Below are 25155 nucleotides of genomic sequence, written 5' to 3'. Positions count from 1 at the left end.
TGTCTTTGCATCAGCCTCTTGCACTTCTGCATGTTGCCATGAAAAGAAGTTATCCTAGGAAAGTTGCTAGTCTAGGATGAGGAAACCCTGAAGCTTATTTATTTATTTATTATTGAGACAGGGTCTCACTCTGTCACCAGGCTGGAGTGCAGTAGCATGATCACAGCTCACTGCAGCCTCGACTTTCTGGGCTCAAGTGATCCTCCCACCTTAGCCTCCCAAGTAACTAGGACCACAGGTGCACATGACCACACCTGGCTAATTTTTTGTATTTTTAGTAGAGACTGGGTTCCACCTTGTTGCACAGGCTGGTCTCGAACTCCTGGGCTTGTGATCTGCCTTCTCAGTCTCCCAAAGTGCTGGGATTACAGGTGTGAGTCACCTCCCCCAGACTCCCTGGAGCATATTTAAACCCAAACTATAGCCTGGAGTCAGCTCCAGCTGATCCCAGCCAAGCCCTGCACACGCACACGAGACTGGCAGTCCTGTGAGCAAGTTATAAGAGTTTGTTGGTGTAAGCTTTGAGGGATGTTTGTTTTTCAGTATTATTGAAGGAAAACTTGACTGATACAGATGAACAGCCTTGGACCCATCACTCAGCTTTACTAAATCTTGTCATTGATCTCATATTTGTTTGAGTTTTTTTTTCTTATGAAATTAACCATTACAGAAACAATTGAGGGTCCTCTAAGTACCCTTCACCCATCCCATCTCTTGGAAGTAGCCACTATCAAGCAGTTAGTATTTATAATACTCATGCCTATTTTAAATGTTTCCTATACATTTATATACTCATATACATTGTCTAGTGTTGTTCTGTAGGTTGTAAAACTTTATATAAATGATACTAAGCTGTATGTGTCCTCTGCAATTTACTTTCCCCATAACACACACAAACACACTGTATTTCAGATTTACCCATGTTGATACATTAGCTCTAGCCATTCACTTTGCCTATGGCGACATTGTCTGTATTCACTACAATGTACCTATTCTCTGTCAATGGATATTAAAGTTGTTAAATACAAACAGTGTTGCAAGGGACATTTTGCACAATCTTTGGGTACTGTGCTTTTCTTTAAGACCAATTCTCATTCTTTGTAGAATAAGTAGACAAGAAGTGCACGGCTGAAATTTCACATATGCAGTCTGTAAGGCCATTTTAGCAAGAGCAGAGGCACGAGCATCTCTTGCTGGAGCTGCCACCCAAAAGGAGTCCACAGTGCCTGTGGCCTTGGGCACTTCTGATTTCTATCTCTGGCCTTTGCTTGTGGGACCAGTGCCTTAAGGCTTGCTGGGAACATCTGGATGACCTTTCTACTGCTCCTTCCACATCTTACTCACCATATGAACTTTATCATACTTCATATTTTTGATCATTAAATGGTTTCAAGTGTCTGGTCAGGATTGAAATGTTGGCAAGAGAGTTAGAAACAGAGGAAGGAATGAAGACTCCGTTAATCGGCCTCTTTCTTCCTCACACAGCAATTTTTCTAACAGATGCAATTACATTTGAGAGCTGTAGAGAACAGAATCTTATGTTTTATTTCTTTATTCATCATTTTCCAAATGGTATTCACTGTAAGAAGGAAATTGCCTTTGTAGTTCGGTTCTGCAGGCTCTGTGCTGGAGCGCTCCAAGCTTCAGTTTTAACACCAGCTGTTGCCCCTACCTTGTTTCTGGTGGGTGAGAACCAGCCAGAGAGGGAGGGTAAGAAATCAGGCAGAGTTCATTTAAATTCAATATATTTTTATTCTTTGTAAATACAATGAGTACAACCTTTTAACTTCACAAATCAGTTAATTCACTTTGTACAAGGAAAGTTTTACTCCTCCTATGATAGTCCAAGTGCTGAACGTTTTCCCTCAGTGCTAGTACCTAATAAATCAAAATGTGAAAAGTACAGCAGCTATTTAAAAATGTTTGTTTCTACATTTCCATAAGTATAGAGTCATACCAAAGGAGCAGCTTAAAGTGTAGGATGGTGTGTGTGTGTGTGTGTGTGTGTGTGTGTGTGTGTGTGTGTGTTCATTCAAGGCTTTACTAGAAACCAGTTTTCGGAAAGGCATTGAAGAGTCTCAGGCTGTTAGCAATGGATCAATCAAGAACCCTCTTAGCATTCATCTCCTTGAAGTTCCTTCTGCAATTACGTCCATACTCGTTTCCTGTCTGGTGTGACTTGCTGCACCACGAGTTTGGACCCCCACTGCCTTTGGTTTCAGCACTATGTTAACGGGACAGCAATCTACCTCACTCAATCACTCATCTCCACTTTATTTGGTTTTGCTGTTTTGATTCATCCTCCCTTGACTTATGTTCTTTTAGTAAAGCTCTTCTCTTTTTGAGATGTTATCCAACCTGAAGTCCTGGTGAGAATCTCGTTTTGTCCACCAATTCCTTTGACAAGGTTGCCTGGCCTATGGTATTAAAAAAGAAGAAGAAGAAAGAACAAAAGAAAGAGAAAGAAAAGAAAAAAGAAGATAGCGAAAAAGCAAATCACATAGCATAAGCTACTTTTCACTTATTAACTCAGTTCTGAAGGCCATTTAATAATGTATTACAATAGAGGGGAAACTTTTGATAACACTTTTAACTTAAAACCTACCATTATTTTTAAAATAAATGCTCCAACATAACGTAGTTCTGAAGGCCGCAGTACGATGTTATACACAGAGCTATATTTGGTTACCAAACTTTATATGCTAAAAAGGAAAAGAAAGCACTACTTATGTTTCAGCTTTTGATCGTTCAGCCTGATCTTCCAGGTAAGAGGCAGAATGGCATGGCCTGTGGCAACCCCCAGTTTGCCCCCTCCCAGGACATGGCAGCAGTGAGTTTTCGCGCAGGCGGTCCTGTTGTACCCCTCTCCTTCCCAGCCTCCCCACCCTGGTCAGGGCGGCAGGTCATAGCTACTGGAATGTTTCGTGTCAATTGGCATTTTTTCCTGAAGGCTACACATTCCCTGGTGTATGCTTCCTGAAGGGTTTGTTAGTTGAGGCTTGTTCTCCACGGGTCGAAGTTCATCTGATACTGTCCCATCCTGAAAAGTGGGTACCTTGTGAGCTTAGATATCACTGGATTTGTACATATCTGAAAGCAGTCTTGTAATTGGCACATTGCCAATGGTTTTTTTGAAAAACACTTCTTCTATAGTTGATGGGCTAATAGAACGTAAAGCTGGCAAAAGCAACAGGAGTTTTCCAAAGCGACAGGGTTGAGTGGGGTATCTGGAATATGAGAAGCCATGAAAACAAGGTCAGAGTCCATTACTCATGGAAACTAACATCTTATACTTGAACATACATCATCTCCTGCATTCCTGATCTAGGTGTCCTGAATAACGCAGTCTCCCTGCGGCAAAGTTCTGGACAGGCACTGTTGTCCCTGTTTTGCAGGTAGACTGCTTGAGGCAGGGAGACCATAAATGATGCTGCCAAAATCACACAGACACTCTCTGTACATTAACAAAAGGATTGCATTTTGTTTGGGGAAAAAAAGAATTTTAAGAAACATAGTACTAATTTTAAGCCAAATAATAAATTTAAGATTTCCATTATAGAAAATGACCAGGACGTTGAGGATAAAGCTAGCAACAGAATACACATTTTCTAATTCTCAGGACTCCTTCACAAGGCTATTTCCCTCACATAAAATGGCTTCTTTTTCTAAGCAATTCTCCAAATTATTATTCAGGCATTATACTTAGTCTCTCTCAGGAATAATTCCATCCTTATTACACTGCAAATTAAAGACTAAGTTCTGTTGGGGCAGTGCCACCCAACTCTCATGTCAATGAAATTGGCATGTAATTAAAGATGTGAGAAATTGCTTAACAATTTCCTCTCTTGATGTCCAACATATATCTGTGCTCAGATGTGCAAGTTCAATCTTCTGCTGCCTTTAGATGCCTGCACCCACCTCCTCACTGCAGCCCTGATACTTCTTCAGCCAATAGTTAGAATTAGATATCAATATACATAAGGAAGGCTCCCTCCACTGAAATGAAACACCCAAAAAACTGACCTTCCGGGATACACATCTGTGACTAAGCTGGGTTCAACCCAGGCCACAAGGTGCTAGAAGCTAAGGGATATCAAAATTCTTTAGAAGGAGTCAGGTGGCTGTGTTTAACTACCGAATAACTCCACCCTGCAAATAAAGTTCAGGGGAGCAACTTTCATGCTTGTCTATTTAGCTTTGGGCACATAAGAGTCCTTCTCTTCCACAGAATACAAGGCTTATAGTTCATTCTGGGCCTCTCAGGACCTCAGCTGACTCTTTCACTGCCCAGCTTCATGACCACCTGGGGACAGGGGCCACCAGACCACATCTAGTAGTGTGGTGTGGAAATGGCGAAGCTTATCTACATTAAAAAAAAAAAACAAAAAACTTAAATCCTACCACTTGTTCTCCTTGTTGAATGTATTTCTAATGTTTCTTGGAAAGTAATCCCCAAATCCATGTCTCCCTTTCACCTTGGCCAGTTTTTTCTTCAACAGCTCTATTTCCCTTCCCAGGACCAGGCATAGTAGAGATAATTCTGCAGCAAGTTGGAGGCAGTGGCTGCCTGGACGACCTCTGCCATCTGCGCATCCACCCAACATGCTGAACGTTTCCCATGGTGATAAACCACTGCGAGAAATCATCACCTTCGGAAAGGATGAATTTGGGGGAATCCATAGACAACCAACTCCTGATTTTCTGCAAACAGATTACCCACTCATCTACTCTCCCACTTATTTTATTCTCTAGTTGGGAAAGGGTTGGTTAGTCAGTCAACAAAAATTAATTGTCTATTATATGTAGCATACGGTACTACCAGAAATAGCAATGTATGAGGTCAGGTGTGGTGGGCTCATACCTGTAATCCCAGCACTTTGGGAGGCTGAGGCAAGAGCATTGCTTGAGCCCAGGAGTTCAAGATGAGCGTGGGCAACAAAGCAAGGCTCATCTCTACAAAAATTCGCTGGGCACCTGTAGTCCCAGATACTCAGAAGGCAGAGGTGGGAGAATTGCTTAAGCCTAGGAGGCAGAGGTTGCAGTGAGCCACGACTGCACCACTGCAACACAGCCTGGGCATTCAAAACAAAAATGTGTGTGTGTGTGTGTGTGTGTGTGTGTGTGTGTGTGTGTGTGTGTGTGAGAGAGAGAGAGAGAGAGAGAGAGAGACAGACAGACAGAGAGAGAGAGGGAGTCTGACTAATCAAAATTATCTTTTAGAATATCTATGCCCTTGTCTTCATCCATTAGCATCAATAATTGGATTTTCTTTCAGGTTTAAGTGTTTTAGGTCTATTACAGATTTGCACATTTGATCTTCAGTATAGCATATAGTTTGTGTGGAATGTCAATTCCTAGGCTCCTTCTTACATCCTGGATAATTAGAGAAATAGCTTAGAGAGCTGTAACATACAATTAGGCTCAGTTTCAGTTTGCACGTTAACTTTTCATTTCAATTTCAGATTTTATTTTTCTAGACAGGAAAGTGCTGGAGGCAAAAGTGTTCACTGATTTGAAGGGCTAAGAAATAAGGCATAGTCATTTTTGTCACATGTATGACCCTAGATATAAATATTAAATTACAGCTGTAGCTGATATCAGAATGAAATAAGAATTCCATAAAATAAGAAATTCCATAATTCCATTATTTAATAAGAAATAAGATACTTATTTAATATTTACTATTCTAATATTTAATAGAAATAATACGAATTCCATGGCAAAGCAGATGTGTTTTTTCCACACATGATTTTCTTCTTTTGGGATGTTGGGGGGATGTAGTTTCCTTGCCATTTCTCTAAAATAGGCTGTTGTTAACCCATGGTTGAATTCTCTTGGGCCACCCTATCAGCAGCTCCCGGCACACCAGGCTCCCCTCCTCACTCACCTCCCTGGCACTTCCCACAGGACACCTACCAGCTCCTCCACCGCTCTCAAGACACAACTTCTCTCCTGCTGAAATCCTCCTCCTATTGAAGGACCAACTCTCATGTTCCTTCCTCCACCAATCAGACTTTCAGCCTTTCCAATTGTCCCTCACTCCCTCTGTCTAGGATTCATCTCTCACACTCTCCACATTGCTTTCCTCTCTTCTCTATTTGGATTGGAGTGACACTGCTGCCCACTGCTTGAGATGATAAGGGGCAGTGTCTTGCTCCTTCTGGTATCCCATAGTGCCCACCTGCAGCCCCGCATGTGGCCAGTACTCAGCAAAGGCTTGACTGAATCAATAACTGGATACCATGTTCTTCTCATTTTTAAGTTCTTTTTTTTTTTTTTTTTTTTTTTGAGACGGAGTCTTGCTCTGTCGCCCAGGCTGGAGTGCAGTGGCCGGATCTCAGCTCACTGCAAGCTCTGCCTCCCGGGTTCACGCCATTCTCCTGCCTCAGCCTCCCAGGTAGCTGGGACTACAGGCGCCCACCACCACGCCCAGCTAATTTTTTATATTTTTAGTAGAGACGGGATTTCACCATGTTAGCCAGGATGGTCTTGATCTCCTGACCTCGTGATCCGCCCACCTTGGCCTCCCAAAGTGCTGGGATTACAGGCATGAGCCACCACACCCGGCCTCATTTTTAAGTTCTTAATACCATAATGGTTCTAAATGTCAAAGGTCAGTTAGGACATACAAGTTAGTTTTTGGTTTTTGGTTTTTTTATTTTTTGTTTGTTTTTTAGACAGAGTCTCACTCACTCTGTTACCTGGGGCTGGAGTAGAGTGGCACAATCTCGGCTCACTGCAACCTCCACTTCCCAGCTTCAAGCGATTCTCCTGCCTCAGCCTCCCGAGTAGCTGGGACTACAGGTGCATGCCATGACACCCAGATAACTTTTATATTTTTAGTAGAGACCGGTTTCACCATGTTGGCCAGGCTGGTGTTGAACTCCTGACCTCAGGTGATCCGCCCTCCTTGAACTCTCAAAGTGCTTGGGATTACAGGCGTGAGCCACTCTGCCTGGCCTACAAGTTAGTGGAAGTACCCAGATTATGTACTGCTCCATTTAATAATTTTGAACAAATATTAACTGCCTACTATATATATTCTGTAATTCCATATGCATTAAAAATTTCAAATCCTGGCATTTTAATTTGGAAAAACATATACGGGTGCACTATCAACATAGTTTCAGTGATATTCCATGGACAGGGAACAGTTTTATTCATTTAGTATTCAAAAGAGGGTTTATGATAGAAATAGGGAGACCTTAGCAGAAGTGGTATCACCCCAAATGGACAGAGTTGACTTGGGATTTCTCTGACCCATTAGTTGAGGGAGGCATTAACAGCCTCTACCCATTTGATGTATTTATTCCCACCACAGTGTCTATAGCTGATGTTGAGATTATGGAGATGGGCTTTCGCAGGTTCCTTTCAAATCAGCCTAGAGAATAGCAACTCTATTCCAACCTCAAATCTACCACAGTCCTAACTCAGGAAACTAGAAAGGTTCCATTTATCTTTAAAAGCCAGGTTTTTTGTGTTTTTTTCCTTAATGGCATAATACAATTTATACTTCTTTTTTTTTTTTTAATTTTTGGTGGAGACAGAGTCATGCCATGTTGTGCCCAGGCTGGTCTCGAACTCCTGAGCTCAAGTGAACTGCCTGCCTTGGCCTCCCAAAGTGCTGGGATTACAGGTGTGAGCCGCCTCAGCCCCCAGTCTATACTTCTTGATGGGCTTGCCCAGTGCTGGGCCAGGAGGAGCTTTGTTGGAGCCCCAGTCTCTGAGAATTCCTACAAACAGTCAAGAACAGCCTCTGCATGTGGGCCCTGCATGGCCAGAAGTAACGTGGTAGATGTTATGACTCAAAACAACAGATACCAGTCACCAAGGCCAAACAACAGTTATGATAGGTGAAAAGATGACTTCTCTAGGCTGGGCATAGTAGCCCAGGCCTGTAATCCCAGCACTTTGGGAGACTTAGGTGGGAGGATCACTTGAGGCCAGGAGTTCGAGACCAGCCTGGGCAACATAGCAAGACCTTGTCTCTACAAAAACTTTAAAAATTAGCTAGTTGTGTCAGGCGTGGTGGCTCACACCTGTAATCCCAGCACTTTGGGAGGCCGAGGCAAGCAGATCACAGGGTCAGGAGTTCAAGACCTGCCTGGCCAACATGGTGAAACCCCACCTCTACTGAAAATACAAAAATTAGCCAGGTGTGGTGGCAGGCACCTGTAATCCCAGCTACTTGGGAGGCTGAGGCAGGAGAATCGCTTGCAGGCGGAGGTTGCAGTGAGCAGAGATTGCACCACTGCACTCCAGCCTGGGTAAAAGAGTGAAACTCCATCTCAAAAATAAATAAATAAATAAATAAATAAATAAATAAATAAATAAATAAGCTGGGTGTGGTGGCATGCACCTGTAGTCTCAGCTACTCAGTAGGCTGAGGTGGGAGGATTGTATAAGCCCATGAGTTCATGGCTGCAGTGAGCCATGCTCACATGCCACTGCACTTCAGCCTTCCAGCCTGGGCAACAGAGCAAGACCCTGTCTCAAAAAAAAACCTCTCTGGAAAGTTCTCTCATCCTTTCATTTGAAATTGGCATCTGAAGGAAGGCACCTGTGTTTTCTCAAGGATGATGTGGCCACTCTCTCACATACCAACCATGACGCTCTGGGCTTCATTTTTTTTTTTTTTCTTTTGAGATGGAGTCTCACTCTGTCACCCAGGCTGGAGTGCAGTGGCACAATATTGGCTCACTACAAGCTCCGCCGGCTCACTACAAGCTCCGCCTCCCAGGTTCACGACATTCTCCTGCCTCAGCCTCCCGAGTAGCCTGGCTAATTGTTTTGTATTTTTCAGTAGAGACGAGGTTTCACCATGTTAGCCAGGATGGTCTCGATCTCCTGACCTCGTGATCCACCTGTCTTAGCCTCCCAAAGTGCTGGGATTACAGGCGTGAGCCACTGTGCCTGGCCTGGGCTTCATTTTTGACCCCTCCATACCCATTCACACAAATGTTGTTCCATTATTTTGATGGATTAGTTTGTTCCACCAGGACAACTGTAATATGTCTGACAGTGCTTTCAGTTTGATCATCTAATTAGATTTGCTCCTCTCACCCACCCTGAGAGATAGGTAACGACATGGATTCTCCCTAAATTAACTGGCTGGCAACAAGATAATTAGTCACAATGTTTGAACTGGCTTATTACCGCCTGCTCAGACATTCACAATGGAGGCAATTTTCTTAAGTACATGTTCAAGGCAAACAAGGGTCACCTGGTATGGATGTAGCTGTTGAGCGTTAGCTGAGCCTCATCTTGAAGGGCCGCAATGGCAGCAGCATTCCGGAAGCTTCTCAGTTCAGAACCACTATGTGTAGGAACTAGAAATGAAGACCAGGAAACTGTGATAGACAGCATAGAAAATGCATCTGGGAGCCAGGCACGGTGGCTCATGCCTGTAATCCCAGCACTTTGGGAGGCTGAGGCAGGCGGATCACTTGAGGTCAGCAGTTTGAGACCAACCTGGCCAACATGGTGAAACCCTGTCTCTACTAAAAATACAAAAATTAGCTGGACATGGTGGCACGTGTCTGTAATCCCAGCTACTCGAGAGGCTGAGGCAGGAGAATTGCTTAAACCCAGGAGGCAGAGGTTCCAGTGAGCCGAGATGGTGCCATTGGACTCCAGCCTGGGTGACAAGAGCAAGACACCATCTCAAAAAAAATTTTAAAAATTAAAAATAGACAGAAAAAGAAGAAATTGGGTCTGGGAATGCACCTCTGTGGAAGTGGATGCCCAGCAGAACATGCAGGTTCCCATAGCAATCAAAAATGGGGCCAGATTAAGATTATCAGCTCCCTTGAAAACCATCACCTCTTTTTGCAAAGGTCAGTTCAAACTTCGAGATGGCTGAATTAGTGAGGTGGCAAAACTGGGGAAGGAGAAGAAACAGGGGTCTGTGTCTGCTTACCGGCTTTGAAAGTGACGATGCATTTTAGACAGGCAAATTCAGTAGCATCTAACCGGAGTTGTCTAAATCGAGCCACCACCTCTTGTAAAGCCTGTATTTCAGATATGATCTTGTTCAGCTTCTGGGAATCTGTGTTGTCACCGTTCATGCCTAGAATAAAAATATGGGATAAATACTCTAATATGAAGGCATTTTCATGATTTAATATTGATTTTTGACAAAATCCTGCATATCAATATCTATTCAATTGTCACTCTAAGATATCTGATTCCATGTAAACTGGCTATATTGTATGAAAGTTAATATAAAATCTTCTCTTGGATGATAACAAACACAGTAATTTGCATTTAAATAACAATGCAAGCAGTCATGAATACAACAAAACAACATTATTTGCATTTAAATATAGATTTATAAATGACAGGTATACTCTATTGTTCAGCAGGAATTTGTTATTCTTTACATGTTGTTCTTTTTTCAGTAATGTATTTTTATGGTAATTTCTACAACAAAGTCATTAAATTGTGCAATTCTTACCAGATACAGCCAGTAGAGTGTTAGCATCAACCGGAATGGCCCATTGTGCTATTCCTAGAACAAACAGTTCTCTCCAAGCATCTTCCAAAAGCATCAGCTGTCATACAATAGATGTATAATATAATATAGTGTGTAATTTATAAATTTATAAACAATTTCACTATGTAAATTTCCATTATTTTAAAAAGTGTTTTAAATGCCTGTCTTGGTAATTTTTTCTGAATATTCTAGCTTTCCCTTATTTTCCCATATTTTCCTTTTGAAAAGGTGCCTATAGATATGCACATGGATTTGAGAGTCAGCCATTCCAATTCTCCAAAGTTTCCTTCTCTCAGAAAAGGATTTGCCCTTCTTGTCCTTGTATCCACCCATTCCTGACCACCTAGAAGCTCCTCTAGAGACTGAGGCTTTATGAAATGCCAGCAGCCCAGCAGGTGGATTCCCCTCACAGAGAATGCTGCTATTAGCAGGGTTGAGGATTCCTCAGACACTTGCAGAGCTGGGTCCCCATCTTCCTGGAGGGTTGAGGGGGCTGGGCTGGGAGAGAGACAGAGATCACTAATTCCCAAGAGGCATTGGGGGAAATCAGGGTGTAATTATGTTAATCGGGTTTTGCTGAGTTTTCCTCGTCTCACTGCTTGATTTTTCTGAGACCCATAAATGGACAGCATCAAGGTGCTTGTCATTTTTATTCTAACAAAATGTGCTACTGAATATTTAAAATGAAAATCTGTCTCTTTTTCCAAATTAATATACCAGATTCCATTTCACTGCAGTTTGCTCTTTGTCGAAGGATTTCTACCAAAGGGCTAAGTGGCAGACAGTAAGTACATTTTGTTTGGGTGAGAGTATACAAATACTTGTTTTGGAAAAAAAAAAAAAAGCCAATCTATATATATACACACACACACACACACACAGCAAATGGTTAGAGTTAAGCAGTAAACCTGTTCAAAGATAGGACCTAACGACCTTAAAAAATCTCAAAACTAAAAACCAGCCAATTCTAAATGATTTATGTAAAAGGATTTCTTTTGGGAGCTAAGAGCTGAATCATGAAGGCTTGTAACCAAAATCACAATTAGACCAAAGGTTTTAATTTTTATATGTTTTATTTTTAGTTTTATTGCATTAAGTACAGGAAATAATTGTAAAATGCAAGGTAAACAATATCTAATTCTGGCCATATTTGAAAGGGCAGTCCATGAAAAAAAGAACATCTCATGCTAGAAGATGAAATGCTTTTAGCACATTGCCTGATCTTTCCGTGGGAAACATACTTCATATAAAGGGCCACTATTATGTTTTAATTAGGTATGAAATGAATTGAAGAAATAAATCCTTTGCTTTTAGAACTACATATTAGCCTTTTGGAAAATTTGTCATTAATTCCTGTGAATGCACTGGTAACAGCCAACGGTTGGGAACACTTTGTTTTCTTTCTTTCCTTTAAGGTTAGAAAAATGTTAGCATTTCTAATATTCCTAACAACAAAATTTCTGGGTCTCAGTACAATACAATGTTTCACTGCACACACTTTTTCTTCCTCTGAATGTCATTTACAACCACAGAATTATGCAAAATGCCTATTTGTTTACAAAATGTCTAAAAGCACATGAAGAACATGAAGAATCGAGGAAGATCCTAGCCTGCAGGAGGTGTGCACTGTGCCTCTTGGTCTTACAAGCTGATCAATTAATGACCAAAACTGGGAGCATCACAATGGAGAACATAAAGCTGAGAATATAAATAATAACATCAGTTCCGAAAATCTACTACTCTTACCACCTTCTACTTCTCTCAGTTCCAACGCTCTTAGTAAAACATTGTTTCATCGACAGTTTTAGAAAATCATTACAATTTTAAAATTGGTATTATATTTGCTCTTTCAATCAAACAAAAAGAGGTAATGTTCTTGTATGTGTGTTTTTCATAGACTGGACCCAGCTTTTCTGAAATAATGTAATTATGTTTCTTATTAAGGATCATATAGGTAGATATTTTGAGCCCATAGGAAGAAGCAAGTAAAAACAAGTAGTTTCCACATTGCTGTTAAGAATGGATGCCTGCCTTGGGTGGTTTACCCGGGGATGGAGTGAGTTTTATAAGACTGAGTGCTACTGCTTCTTTCCCAGCTCTCTTTTTCCCAAGGCTTCAGTGCTCTGCTGGTCATACCTGGTCCTGCAAAGACAGCGTGGAGAAGGCTGGCACACTCTTAGCCCACTTGATGCTCATGAAGAGAAGTCTGGCAGCTGATTCACACACTGACTCTGTGGCCACTTCATAGAGATACATTGGGGTCCCATTCACTTCATGGGGGTACTGGGTGGGGAAGAAAGAAAGACACCTAGAAGTGAGGAAACCACAGCTTTGCAAGAAGAGACAAACTTTTACTTTCTGATTAAAGCAAGGAAGGGCATAAAAAGGAATTTGGATGTTTTGCTTAAACATGCAGTTGCCATCCGTAGGCAAAAAAATCAAACATCTCTATCTATAGAGTCTGAAAAGTAATACTGGTTGGGGGAGGTCCATTTCCATTCTTTGAGAGCCTCTCCCTTCCGGAGGGTCCTCTGGCTTTTCTATCCCCTGCAGCAAATTTTCTTTGGGCTGAGCCAAGTGCCAAGCCTGGCTCCCAATTTAGACAAGAGCTGCTTGCATTTGTGTAAATAAAAATAGATGTGAAAAAGTATAAATTAATAGGCATCCCAAACACAAATATGCATATGAGTATTTTTAGAAAGGATTAGTATATTATGGAAATATTTCAATTAGACATCTTAATCATTCACAGAGCATTCCCATTCATAACTGACAACATATTCATAACACTACTTCCCCGAGCTTATTATACACATCAAGGGTAAGAAAGCAATATTAAATATTGTGCGTGTGCATGTGCCCAGGTGTCTGGCTTCCCTGCAGTGTGCGGCTGCAGCTGTCCCTCCTCTGGGGGACATCTTAGGCCCTCATCGACCTGGAGTGGGGGTCTTAGTAGGTATCAGCTGGAGGCCTGGAGGGTAGGCCTTAGGTGGCAGCCTTTCCAGGTGGTTCAGGCTGGGTCCTGCTCCTATGGAATCAACCCTGCTGTAAATCCACCTGCCTCAGAAGTAGGTGAGGAAGCATGGGAAATGAACTCAGATTCCTCAGACTGTTCTAACAGTGTGATCTCCACATTTCTCTCTTGTGTTAGAAACTCATGGCTTTACCCAAGAGCATACAGGCCAAGATCTGGAATTGTGGGGCACTTCCTCCAGCTGTAGCCAACTCCTCTCCTCTAAAAATGAACGTTGGTTCTTCTGGCCTTTAGGAACACCTGAGGCTGCCCTCTGGGTTTAGACGAGGGCTCCACCTACCACCGATCATCAGTGGGTGTTTCCTAAAGGTGCAGGTTCCTGGACTCCACCCCAAACTTGCAGAAACGAAATTTCTGGGGGGATAAGATCGGGACTGCACACTTGCAGCCACTCGGAGGTTGACTCTACTGTGCACTCAAGTTTGAGCACCCCTGGCTGAACAAGGCAGAGCAGGGGGGCTGGAGCTCCATGCAGAGACCAGCCAAGCACCCTGGAGTTCTCTCCCCAGTATGCCTGAGCCGCATCACAGCTCAGAAGAACTGGGTGCGTCCCTCTCCTCCATTCGCTGGCACGAGTCTCTTTGGGCCCAGCAAGGCCGCTGACCTTGGGCGTGGGCTGAGCCAGGCTCACGAGGGTCTGCCGCTCAGGGGTGGTGGACACCGCGGCCAGCTCCAGGCCGTGCGGCTCCAGCTGCGTGACCGCAGTGAAGAAGGCCGGCGCAGGGAGCGCCGCGGAGGGAAAGTGCGCGGCCGCCCCGTTCTCCTCCTTGTGTCCACGGAAGTAGAGGGCCACTTGCTTGCGGATGGTGGACGTCCGAGGCCCCCGCTCGTGCTGCACGGCTGCAGAGGCAAACAGAAACGTATGCAGGCCATCAGAGACGTCGCGACACAGCTGCTGCGGCGCTCCCCCCAGCCCCGCCCCAATGTCAAGTCTGGGCAGGCAAAACCGCCCAAGAGGTGAAAAGAAGAAGAGAGAAGGAATCTGAGGGAGGAAGGGATTCTGAGATCGTCTAACCACTACTCTGAATAGATTCGGAAGCTGAGACTTAGAAGAGGGGCCCGTGCTCAAAGTGCCATGATAATGGCAGAGCCTCAAGCAAGAGTAAGTGTGTTCTCGGTCGGTCCAGGGCTCCTCCCGACCAGGGAAGGGGATTCGCAGGGAAACCAGAGACCCTCTGGGCCGGAGTAGACAGGTATACTCGCCCCCATCCAAAAGAGAGGGAGCGTCGTGCACGCCAGACACCTCGTCTCTGCAGAGACTTTTCCAACTCGGCCCAAGAACAACCCTGCCTACCCCCAGGCCCCGCCCCCAGCGAAATGGCTTTTGGCCTCTGAGGGCCGCAGGAGAAAAGGAACCGAGTCCCGGGATTGCTAGGGGATGGAAAGAGGGAGAACCCGTCTCCTAGTATGCTGGAGAAAGGCAGGGGAGATGTGACAATTACCACCAACAGTTTAAATAAACAAATTAATTCAGGGCAATCTTCCGCCCGCCGAGCTTGACAACTTGTCAATACACAAGTTCAACAGGTTGGACGCTCCCTCCGGCTTCCTGCGCCGCGGAGGAAGGGGCTCTCTCCTCCTGGAGCTGCCACCCGGCCCGAGCCGCCTCACAGCAAAACCCACTCGCACCCTGTTCCCAGGCCCCACGGTGTCCTCCAGCCCATTACCCTCGCCCCCTGCCTGAGCCTGGGGCGCCCTCGACAGGCTGCAGCGGGGGACGCAGCTCGGACCGTACTCCAGGCCCAGGAAGCACTCTGACGTCCTGGTTCTTGCTGCTCTGCGTTTAAGAGCCTTGGGAGAGCTGGGTGTCCGAGGCACCCACGGGCGTCACCCTGCCTCTCCAGCCCCCTTTCCCTCTTTTCTGTAGAACAGAGAGAAGGCCCTGGAAAAGCTCACATCGGCCCAATGGCCGTGCTGATCTTGAATTTGCAAATGGGCTGGAAATTGCGCTTTTTCGCGTCTCTGCCCTCCCTTTTCCAACACACCGCGATCTTCCAGTCCGTATGATCTCCTCTCCGTGAGACTATCCAGACTTTAAGATCCTGGGGGAGGCTAGCAGGCTTAAGGGTGGCCACGAAGGGCTGCGAAGAGGGATTAGGACCGGAGGTAGAAAATGCGCCGCGATCCCCTAGAGAGTGGGGTCCCCCTAAGGGCTGCCTTTGTGGAGATGACTGTGTGGCGCAAGTTCCTGATGTGGGCATGGGTCTTGCCCTGGGGAATTCTAGGGGTCGCCAGCGGCTCCTGCTGACAGACGGGAAGGATACGACTGAAAGCCCGAGGCCAATTCCCAGCATCTGGAAAGAAGTGCTCCGAAGTTGATTTACATGCATAGGAGTGCCGAGTATTTTCTGTACATATAATTTCCTTACTACTCAATCAACAGTGGAATAAAGGGATGCACTGATTACCGTCTTTGTTCATGTTGACTTCCAAACACTTCTTCAGCCGACACGCCCTGCACTGGTTTCTGTGCGTCTTGTCCACCGGGCAGCCTCCCTGGAACAGAGCGCAGGGAGTCAGCGGTCCCCCTGGCCTTTAGGCTGGAGACCCGGAGCCGGCACCCGGGCGGGGAAACGGCGTGGAGGCGCGACCTTGCCCGACCGCAGGCCCTGGAGCCCCGAGCCTGGGCCTGCAAAACGCCAGAGCCTTGGGCATGAGCAGGGCCAGATCAAGAAGGGGCTGGGACGTCCCAGGCTACTTCAAGAGGGCCAGTCCCGGACCCCAAGAAAGCGGACAAGGGGAAAACGTCCTTCTCCAAGCAGGTGAAGGATAGAGAGCCGGGTTAGCAGACCCCGCAGCCCTGCGGGGCCCTCGGTAGGGGAATTTCCGCCGGTCGCGGAGTGGTGGAACAGGGATGAGACTTCAGGACCGAAGACAGCGACTTGGCCCCAGAGAAGGAGGCCTCTGAGTTCCGTTAAGAGCTGGCTTTTGGGTCAGGATTCACGCCATACCGCCCTCCCGCCAACGATCCTTTCTGCTTTCAGTACTTGAGTCTACCCTTTTCTGCCACTTTCTGGGCAAGCCCGTTTATCTATCAGATAAATCTCTCCCATTTATTCTTCACTTTCCTGTTACCTCACTTCTGCTTTTGTATGAAGCCAACCTTATTATCAGCCAGTTGAGAGTTGCCTTAAAGACTAGCCTTGGCCCAGGTGCATAGAAACACGGCCCTTCCTGGAAGGTGAGGGGTTAGGAGGGCAAGGCCTAGAGAAGATGACGGTGAAAAAGGAAGAGCTCAAGGCTTGAGCAAAATATAGAAATGCCCACCATGTAAACAGGACCAGGAAGGTAATGTGACGGACTGTCAGTCTAAATGATAATATGGACTAAGAATGTTAGCATGGTAACTGAAAAAATAAAGGTAGTCACTTCTTTAGAAATATTTATCTGAGATGCATGAGAAAATAGATGTTTTACCTAATGCAATTTTCTGAAAAAAACATTAGCCATTGAAAGAGGAAATCTACAGATAAAGTTTCCTTTGGAATTTATTCAGTGTTAGGTGTCATTACTGAGGGGACATGTGCATGGATACATAAAGAGTCATGTTCATGAGTTTTATACACAGAAAATGTTTAAGACATTGTGTGCTCTCCTATATTTATAGAAGTTGCTACTGTTACATTTGTAGCGAGGAAAGATAATAAATGTATTTTTATTTTGCTTCATAATCTCAAAAATTCATATACTCTGAAGTTGGAGTATGTTTTTTCCCCCGAAGCCCTTTAGGGGAAAATTACACATCAGAATGCAGTTTTATGAGTTCATGCTTCTCCAATTTAAAATATGATGATTTATTTAAAATAAAGGTAGGACAGATGTTCACATCCATTTCTAAATGTCCCCATTACTGTTAATCATACATTGGAATATAATTTAATCTTAGAATAAGAGAGAAAGGAAATAATTTTGGGATCCAAAGTGAATCATTTAGGGCATCTTTGCTGGCCAATGTAATAGTTCATGGTAAATAAGTTTTTTAAACTTATTATTAAATGTAATCATATATCTATCCTCAGATGGTATCTTTCCAGTATTCTTATAAACATGCAAATGCAAAATGGAAACCTTCATTAGTTCTTAAGTGTGTCTTCAAATCAGATCAAACGTATATAAATATCTAGTGCCAGAGAGAAGGATGAATGCCTCAGCTATGATCATTTACTCTCCTTGCAAGAAGAACACCAGGCCTGATGAGTCTATTATCAGTCCTTTACAAGCACTTGGACTGATATCAATATGCTTGAATTGATAGCCATCCCCTTTTAAAAGATCAAGCACAACATCAGAGATCTTGATTTTCCAATTCTGTTCACTGCATAAAAGCAAAAGACAATCTAAGTAGAAGTTCGTTCAAATCTGACAACCCCCAGTAATCGCACAATCCTGTGGAGTTATTGGGATACAGTCCTATGCATGTAAAATGTGATGTGTCCATATGGTGAAGCTAGAAACTGATACAGCATCCAATTAAACAGGTAACAGGGCTAGAGAGCTCAAAATTTATCTCAATGTAAACATCTTCTGTTTTTGTGGTTAATCCAAAACTGTTAGAAAATGATATGAGCAGACATGACTTCAGAAAAAGACATCAGAACAATTCGCTAGCAGCAGGCAATGTATGCATGTGTATACATGTACCCTATATTTACTAATTAGTGAAAAGTGTTTTACTATTTTGTTACCACAGGATGACTCCTGACTAATGCACCCTCAGGGATCTTTCCAGGAGTGAAATGGAGGCCTCTGTGCTGAGGGTCTGAGTGGCTGGTAAGGAGAAGGCAAAGTGTGGGACCAGAAGGTTGATCTCCTTAGTTAAAATCAGCCTATTACTGAGCTGGAAACTGAGTCAAGGGGCTCTGCTCACTCTTTCTAGAAGCTTTGGCTCATATTGAGCCCATGCCAGATTCCTCTGTCTCTTTGAGACAGTTTTGCCTACTCAAGACCAAAACAACCAACTGGGTCCATATTCTAAGCAGAGAAGGAGAACAGGGATATGGAAGCTTGAGGAGGATCCCAGTTGCACCTTCCTTTTGAATCTTCTCTTCTTCCTCACCCTGCCCTTTTCTGACAAGGCACAGCTAAGGTCACATGGGTGCTGAATTCCCACTGCCCACTTCCAGAGCAGCCCTGATTCTCTGGAGTCGAAAAGGCACAACTCCTCAGAAAGCACTGCCTCTCTTCCAAGTGGCCAGCACTCACTTGGTGGTCTCAGCTAAAGGTGGTGGTGACCTTGACTCAGATGTCTGTGTGCCACTTACTTCTGCATCCCAGGCAAGTGATAAGGGGACTGAGCTTGATGCTGCTAGGAGTGAGGGTGGGGTGGGCAGGCACAATAACAAAGCTCTTTCTCCTGCTGGCTACTTGTGGTTTAGATGCTACATTCTTTAGGTCCCTTGGACCAGCTTTAGAGCCACTGGGTGTGGGCCTTAACCAGTGTCAAAATCTGTCAGAATTAAAAAAAAAAAAAAAAAAAAAAAAAAGTGTAGGGAGGCTCTAGGACTTCAGACTTCCTTCTATAAACTCATATCTTCCTTACCTCTTCCCGCCTTTCCCCAGCCAAAGGGCCTCCAAGAGTTGAGGCAAGAAGGAGGGGAGAGGAAGGGAGAGGTCAGGGCTGGGTCTCTCCTCAACAGCGTGGAAACTCAGAGGAGGCCTTGGCACAAACAAAAGAGTGAGGAGGCAGCAGAGGGGAGCCGAGCAGTGCAGCCCTGGCTAGGGTACCTGGTTTCCAGATTTGCAGACATACGTCCTATTCCTTCGGATGCTCCGTTTGAAAAAACCCGAGCAGCCGTCGCAGGCGTAGACCCCGTAGTGTTTCCCCGAGCTGCGGTCGCCACACACTTTGCAGGGGATATCTAAAATGCGGCCTGAAATCGCAGGAAAGACGGGGAAGGGGGGAAGGGGCGAGAGGGAAAGGAGGGCGGAGAAGAGGGAGAAAAGGGGAGAGGGAGAGAGAGATGCTAAGCAATCTGACCTCTGAAGGGATTAGCACCGAAGCTGCGGTAAAAGCAAATAATGAAGTGATTTTATAGCCAAACTTTTTTTCCTTGAGCAAGTGTCAGTTTCCTACAATGAGCATTATTCATGCACCGCTACATGTATTTGGGTCTCCTCTAATCGCCGAGACCCATTTTGGAATAAAAGATGACAGCAGGCCCGGGCGGCAGCGCGGCCCTCCACTGCCTTTCTGCTCCGCGGAAAGTTTGGCCGCCTCCCTCCTCCGCTTTTGCATTTAACAGAGAAAGTTGTTAGTGAGCGCGCGAGGAGACAAACTTGAAATGTAAAAGGGAAAAGAAGAAAAACAAACACGGCTGGAACCAGTGGTGGCAGCTGGAAGGCAATCGAGTTTTCTCTGAGCTCCGCCGGGCGGTGTTATTATTAGGATTATTATTGTAATGCTAATACTTGGATTATTAATGATAATAAGGGTAGTGGTAATTGGCCAACTTTCGCTTTACCTATTTAAAAAATGCTTGGTGAGTCGCTTTGGAGAAATTATTTCTTTTAGGAAAAAATTATTTTCTCCGCAAAGTGGTTCGGGGCTAGGCAAGGGAGAGGGGAGCGACGCAAGTTGTTGGTTCCCTGCCGGGTTAGCTTGGGACAGGCGTTCTTCTCCCTCCATTTCCTAAGCCCTTTCTCCCTAGACGACTGGCCTCCACACACTTGGTCCTGTATGGGTCTCTTCCTCCCGGTTTTTCCAGTGCTGTGTGAGCCTGATTTTTTTTAAATTAAGAATCTGACCGATTTTTCTAGGCTGAATCCCCCCACCCCCCATGGACCCCACCTCAAGAGCACTTTCCCTGGAATCCCCTCAAGCCTGGGGTGGCCACAGACCCTGGAGGAGTGTCAGGGAGAGGGTAATATTTGGCCTCTTTAGAATATTTGGTAATATTTGGCCTCCCTTTAGAAAGGGAGGAATTCCTTTCCTCTAAGGTTCAAGAGTCCAACAAGTGCCTGAAGCGGTTTATAGGGACTTAGAAATGCTTCCTCCCGCAAAACAAAGGGAGTATTAAACTGTTAACTTAATTAACACTTTAATTTTAAAAATAACAATAGTTGATAACAATTGACTTATTAACACTTGCTTTTCTCTTCTTCTACCCATCCGAAGACCTCCAGTTTGGGCCCCAGCGGCCTCAGGCCTCCCTGAAATTCGACAGCTTCTGCGGAAAGCGCTTGGGTTGGGGACTACGATTAGATTGGGGTGGGGAGGGGCGGCAGTGAAACGTCTGGGCAAGGGGAGCAGGGGAGGTGAGGGCGTGGCGCGGGGAGGGCCTCGAGGCACCGGAGGTGTAAACTCGCTCCTGGAACCCGAGGCGTCCGGGCGAGCTTGCACCCTGGGTACCAGCCTAGTCTCAGGTGGAGGGGGTGGGAGGAGAGAGCGCGCGGGGGACCGTGCTTGGGGGTGGGGGGTGTTCGGTAACGACCAGGCTCGGCCGGGTAATTACAACCCCGCGGCAGCACCTGCCTATAGAGCCACCAGTGACCCGTCAAAAAGAGTAGCATGGGAATTCGGACGGCGACAAAGGCGGGCAGGGGAGGCGCGCGGCGCGGCGGCCACCGGCTCGGCGCCCCTTCTCCCACAAGGCGGGAGGGGAGATTGTGCTGTGGGAGGGAGGGGCTGGAGAGAGCCAGGCGAGGGCACAGCAGGTCTTGTCCTCCACTCCTTTGGGCCTGTCACTGCGCCCAAGGGAGTTCCTGGTCGCTCAGGAACCGGGTCTGGAGCTCCGCTGCACGGGCACTCACTCTGGAAGCAGTAAACTTGGTTTCCATATTTTACAACCATCCTCTGCATAACACGCGCCCTCTGACCGCTCCAGGGTCCACGTTTGGGGCCCAGCAGTACTGTCACCCCAGCTGTCCTCTTCCCCGTGGCACCGTTGAAGATGCCAAGATGAGTGAGTGGGAGGAGCAGTGATGGGGTCTCTTTTTCCCCACTTCCCATCCGGACAGGAAGCCCAGGACAGCATCGCTGGAGAACCCGACAAGGGTGGAGGGAAGACCAGTGCAGGGTGGGGGCCCCTCCTCGGACTCCCCCGCCCGAGCTTCCGGACTGTTGCCCCCTAGGCCACCACCAGTGCAAGTCCTGCCTCTGCGCAGACCTCCGAGCCGCGGCTCCTGGGGTAGATTAGAGACAGGCAACCGGGCTGGGGCGGGGCCCAGGAGGGAGGGACGCGAAAATTCCGGGGCATAGCGGGTCTGTGCCTCAGACTCCGCCACCCAGCCACGTTAAGGTGACTTGGGGTCACGAGACAAGCTGGTTGACCCCGTTGCAAAGCTCCTCTCATTTAGCAAGCCGAGTGAGCTCCGACGTGAGGCGAGCCGGAGTTTCCTGAAGCTGGAAAACCGTTCTTAACTTCCCTCGCCAGGGGGTCCCCTCGGGGCTTTTTGTGTGTCATAATTGCCTAAAGATATATGGCAGCTTCGATTACTGTAATTACCATCAGAGGCTGTTGAAAGAAGTTAGTCTGGGCTGCAGGGGTGACTGGCCAGGGTCTCGTTACCACCCAGGCGGGGCTCCGGGTGACATCGCTCTGCTCTCCAGCCGCGAGAAGCCGGGCAAGGCGGGGGCTGCAGCTCTGGCTGCTCGACCCAGTCCTGACCCGACCCGCTGCGCGCCGACCTCCTCGCCGCCCCGGGCCCGAGGGACGCAGGTCTCGGGTTGGCTGCCGCCACCGGTTTGGAAAGGGCCTAGATGCAGCGGCGCCACGGGCGGGGGCCTCTGTCCTGCGGGCCTGAGAAAGCTCAGCAGCCGCGTCCCGACCTGAGCCGGGGCTGGAGGCTTCCAAGGCCTCCCTCAGGCTCTTGGGAAGTTGGAACGGCCAAAGTTTCCGCAATGAGCCCACTGTGGTTTTTCCCCCAAAGTCTGGAGGGTTGGCCTGCCTCCTAGTCCACAGCAGGGGCGCAGCCGCAGGCGGGCAGAGCTCCCCGCTCACCCCTCCCTCGCCTCTGAGGCCTCACCTTTCAAGGGCCCCAGTGGCTCCGCACCCTGAAATGGACGAAAGAGCCCGGTGCTCCTTACTTCCAGGGGTGTAGGCGAGGGCCTGTCCCGGGGCGAGCGAGCTAGGAGGCCTGCCGAGACCCGCGGGCTTCAGTTTTTGCAATGGAGGCTCAGAATGCAACAGAAACGGCCTCCTGTACCTCCTGGGAAGGACACTCACGCCCGGGAATGCGGGCAACAAAAATCGAGGTCGCTTTGCCTCCTGGAAATTCCAACAGCGAGGGTCAGAGTAGGCCCGAGCCTAACGGGAAACTCAGTCCTGCGCCAGGGTCCGCTCTGCATTCAGGCCGCGGTTAGGGCTCCTTCTCTGCTCCCTCTGCCCCAGCTCGAAACATTTCTCCTTCTCTTTTTGTTCACGTTCATTTTACTCTAATTTTTAAAAGATCAGCACCCAAAGCAAAACCAACGGACAAAGTGAAAACACAACCTCCTTCTTGGAGGGGGGTAGGAGGGCGGGAATTGCATCCCACTTAAGTGAGACTTCATTACCAGTCCTCAGAAGTATCTCCGATTCTCCCAACTTTCAAAGACTCAGGACAATGAGGGCGAGTGAAAGGGGGAGGGGGCGGGAAGGAACGCATAGAGCGCCAAAAATGCTATCCGCGAAAACAACACCGGCAGCAGGGCAACTTCGGGATATGGGGACTGCGGCGGCAACGGTCGTCCCCAGCCTCAGACCCTGGAGCCCTCAGCCGTGGGCCACGGGATGGCGGGAACTGAAATGCCCCCGGGAGATCTGAGCACCGTGGTTGCGCCTGCTCAGCGCTGGCTCGGGCCTGCACATTCTTGGGTTCCGCAGGCACGGTGCAAGCAAATGCCCTCGCACACACACTTAGCCCGGCGCTCCTGAGTCTCGGGGTGGTGAGAGGTCAGCTGCGGCCTGGGGTTCGGAGAGCCGGCAACTAAGGAAGTTCGAGGAAGGAGAGAAGCGCACGGAGTGAGCAGGCCGAGCACTCCTGCCTCTGCTGGGCTCCGGCTCGAAAAGTCCTTGGGATTAGGGATTTGGTCCTCTCTTTGCTAGAGTGGTTCGCCATACTTTAAATTCCCCAGTTATGACCTACGCGGATTTAGGATTAAGGAAAATGTGACTTTTAAATTGTTTCTGCTTCCCAGTTTGCAGGATTATTTGAAATAGCTAGAAACGGGGTGCAAAGCATTCCATTCAAAATCCGCTTTGCACAGAGTTGCTTTTGCGCGCTGGAGCTCGGAGTTTTGAGCGAGTGTGTTATTGTGCTATTGCCTGAAACTGCGGCCCAGTTCCCGCCCCCATGGCTCCCCCCACCCAGCACCTGGCGGCTAAATGTAGGCAACTCATCCGACTGGTGGGCTGCGCGGGTCGTAACCTTCTCACCGCACCAGACAGGGGGGATCAAGCAATCCAGAGGCAACGAAACAGCTCTCCCCTCACCACGAAATGCTCCAACTCACGGTCTACAGGGCTGGGCCGAACGCACACGCCCGTTGGAGTCCCGGGGCTCGGAGTCGCAGCGCTCCAGGCAGGACCTCCCCAGCCTCCCTGCTCGCCCGCCCCAGGCTGCGCGTCTAGGCCCCACGGCGGCCGGAGAGGTACCCACTTGTTGATCCGGCCGGCTTGCTCATGCTGGCTGTCCCGGGGCGGAGCGGTTGGTGGGCGCTGCCCGAGTCCCGGCCGGCAGCGCCCGCCTCGCCGCTCGGCGCCGCCGCTCTCCAGCCGCCCTCCAGCCTGCAAGGCTCCTGGGCAGGACAGGTGGGTGTCAGTCGCGCGCTGCGCTGCTCCCTGGGCGCTCAGAATTCGTTCCACAGTAGAAATTTAAGCATCCTTAAGTTTCTTCCCGGCTCTTGCAAAACCGCAGCTGCTGGGAATGCTGCTTGATATGGACACACACATGGACCGACAGATGAAAAGATGGACAGGAAGACTGAGGAAGAAGGGAGAACAGCAAGAGAGCGATGTTGAAGGACAGAGATGGAGACAGGAAAATGGCCTTCCTACGGAGCGAAATCCCTCTTTTTCCCCATTCCTGTCACTCAGTCTTCAATCTCTCCCTCTACATAGGTATGCAGAGTGTGGGCAATCTCTGCCGACCGCTGGTCTCCCAAGGAAAGAAGGAAAACACAACCGCAGTCTCAGAGGCAGACGGGCTCCGCGCTGCCGGAACCCGAGCGCAGAGTGGGGTAACTAGATTGCTGGGAAATCTTCCGAGGGAAGAGGCGGCCAGGTCCGGGTTTCCGGGGAGAGCCGCGCACGCAGCGGCGAAGGGTCCCCGAAGTTCATTACCCCGTGACTTTGTGCCTGTCGCTGCGGGCTGGGTCCCCTGTAATATCTCCAGAAGCGCTCTGACAGGCAGCCGCGGGGAGGGGAATAGGGCGTCCCTGGCCCACTTAGCTTTTCCCCCAACTCCTGGCGGGGTCTGACGTCAGCCATGTGCGGGGAGGGGATGGGAAGAGGGAGGGGGTTAAATGCTAATGATATTAATGAACCTCCAAGCGGCTCCCAAAGAAAATGCAGGCGCTCTCGGAGCTTACGAGTTAGAAAGTGTGAATACGGGAGTGTGGCTCTGTGCGTGCGTGATGGTGAGGACGGTGCGGCTCGTAATAAAAATGAATTCGTATATTTCACGGCAAGAAGGAAGGGGAGGGGTG

At 47.5% G+C, this 25155-nt stretch overlaps 1 protein-coding gene across 1 annotated transcript; it reads right to left on the bottom strand.

Annotated features, from left to right (window-relative positions):
* Positions 1-1731: 1731 nt before the first annotated feature.
* LOC105492036 (nuclear receptor subfamily 2 group E member 1) lies at positions 1732-24912 on the bottom strand. Its single transcript, XM_011758869.2, has 9 exons — positions 24108-24912; positions 19254-19399; positions 15938-16025; positions 14134-14369; positions 12632-12778; positions 10457-10553; positions 9920-10069; positions 9224-9329; positions 1732-3227 (listed from the first exon to the last, which is right to left on the bottom strand). Exons 1-9 carry the CDS (start codon positions 24130-24132, stop codon positions 3065-3067), a joined length of 1158 nt encoding a protein of 385 aa, XP_011757171.1. The 5' UTR covers positions 24133-24912; the 3' UTR covers positions 1732-3064.
* Positions 24913-25155: the final 243 nt, after the last annotated feature.

This window comes from Macaca nemestrina, chromosome 5 (assembly GCF_043159975.1).
Source record: "Macaca nemestrina isolate mMacNem1 chromosome 5, mMacNem.hap1, whole genome shotgun sequence".
Taxonomy (NCBI): domain Eukaryota; kingdom Metazoa; phylum Chordata; class Mammalia; order Primates; family Cercopithecidae; genus Macaca; species Macaca nemestrina.
This window is presented reverse-complemented; position numbering and strand designations above follow the sequence as displayed.

Coding starts and splice junctions, on each gene's coding strand:
- LOC105492036 (XM_011758869.2), bottom strand. CDS start 24,132: ATGAGCAAGCCGGCCGGATCAACAA. Junction 16,026..19,253: donor TCTGCAAATCTGGAAACCAG/GTACCCTAGCCA, acceptor GCTCTGTTCCAG/GGAGGCTGCCCGGTGGACAA. Junction 9,330..9,919: donor CATCGTCACTTTCAAAGCCG/GTAAGCAGACAC, acceptor CTTCATTTCTAG/TTCCTACACATAGTGGTTCT.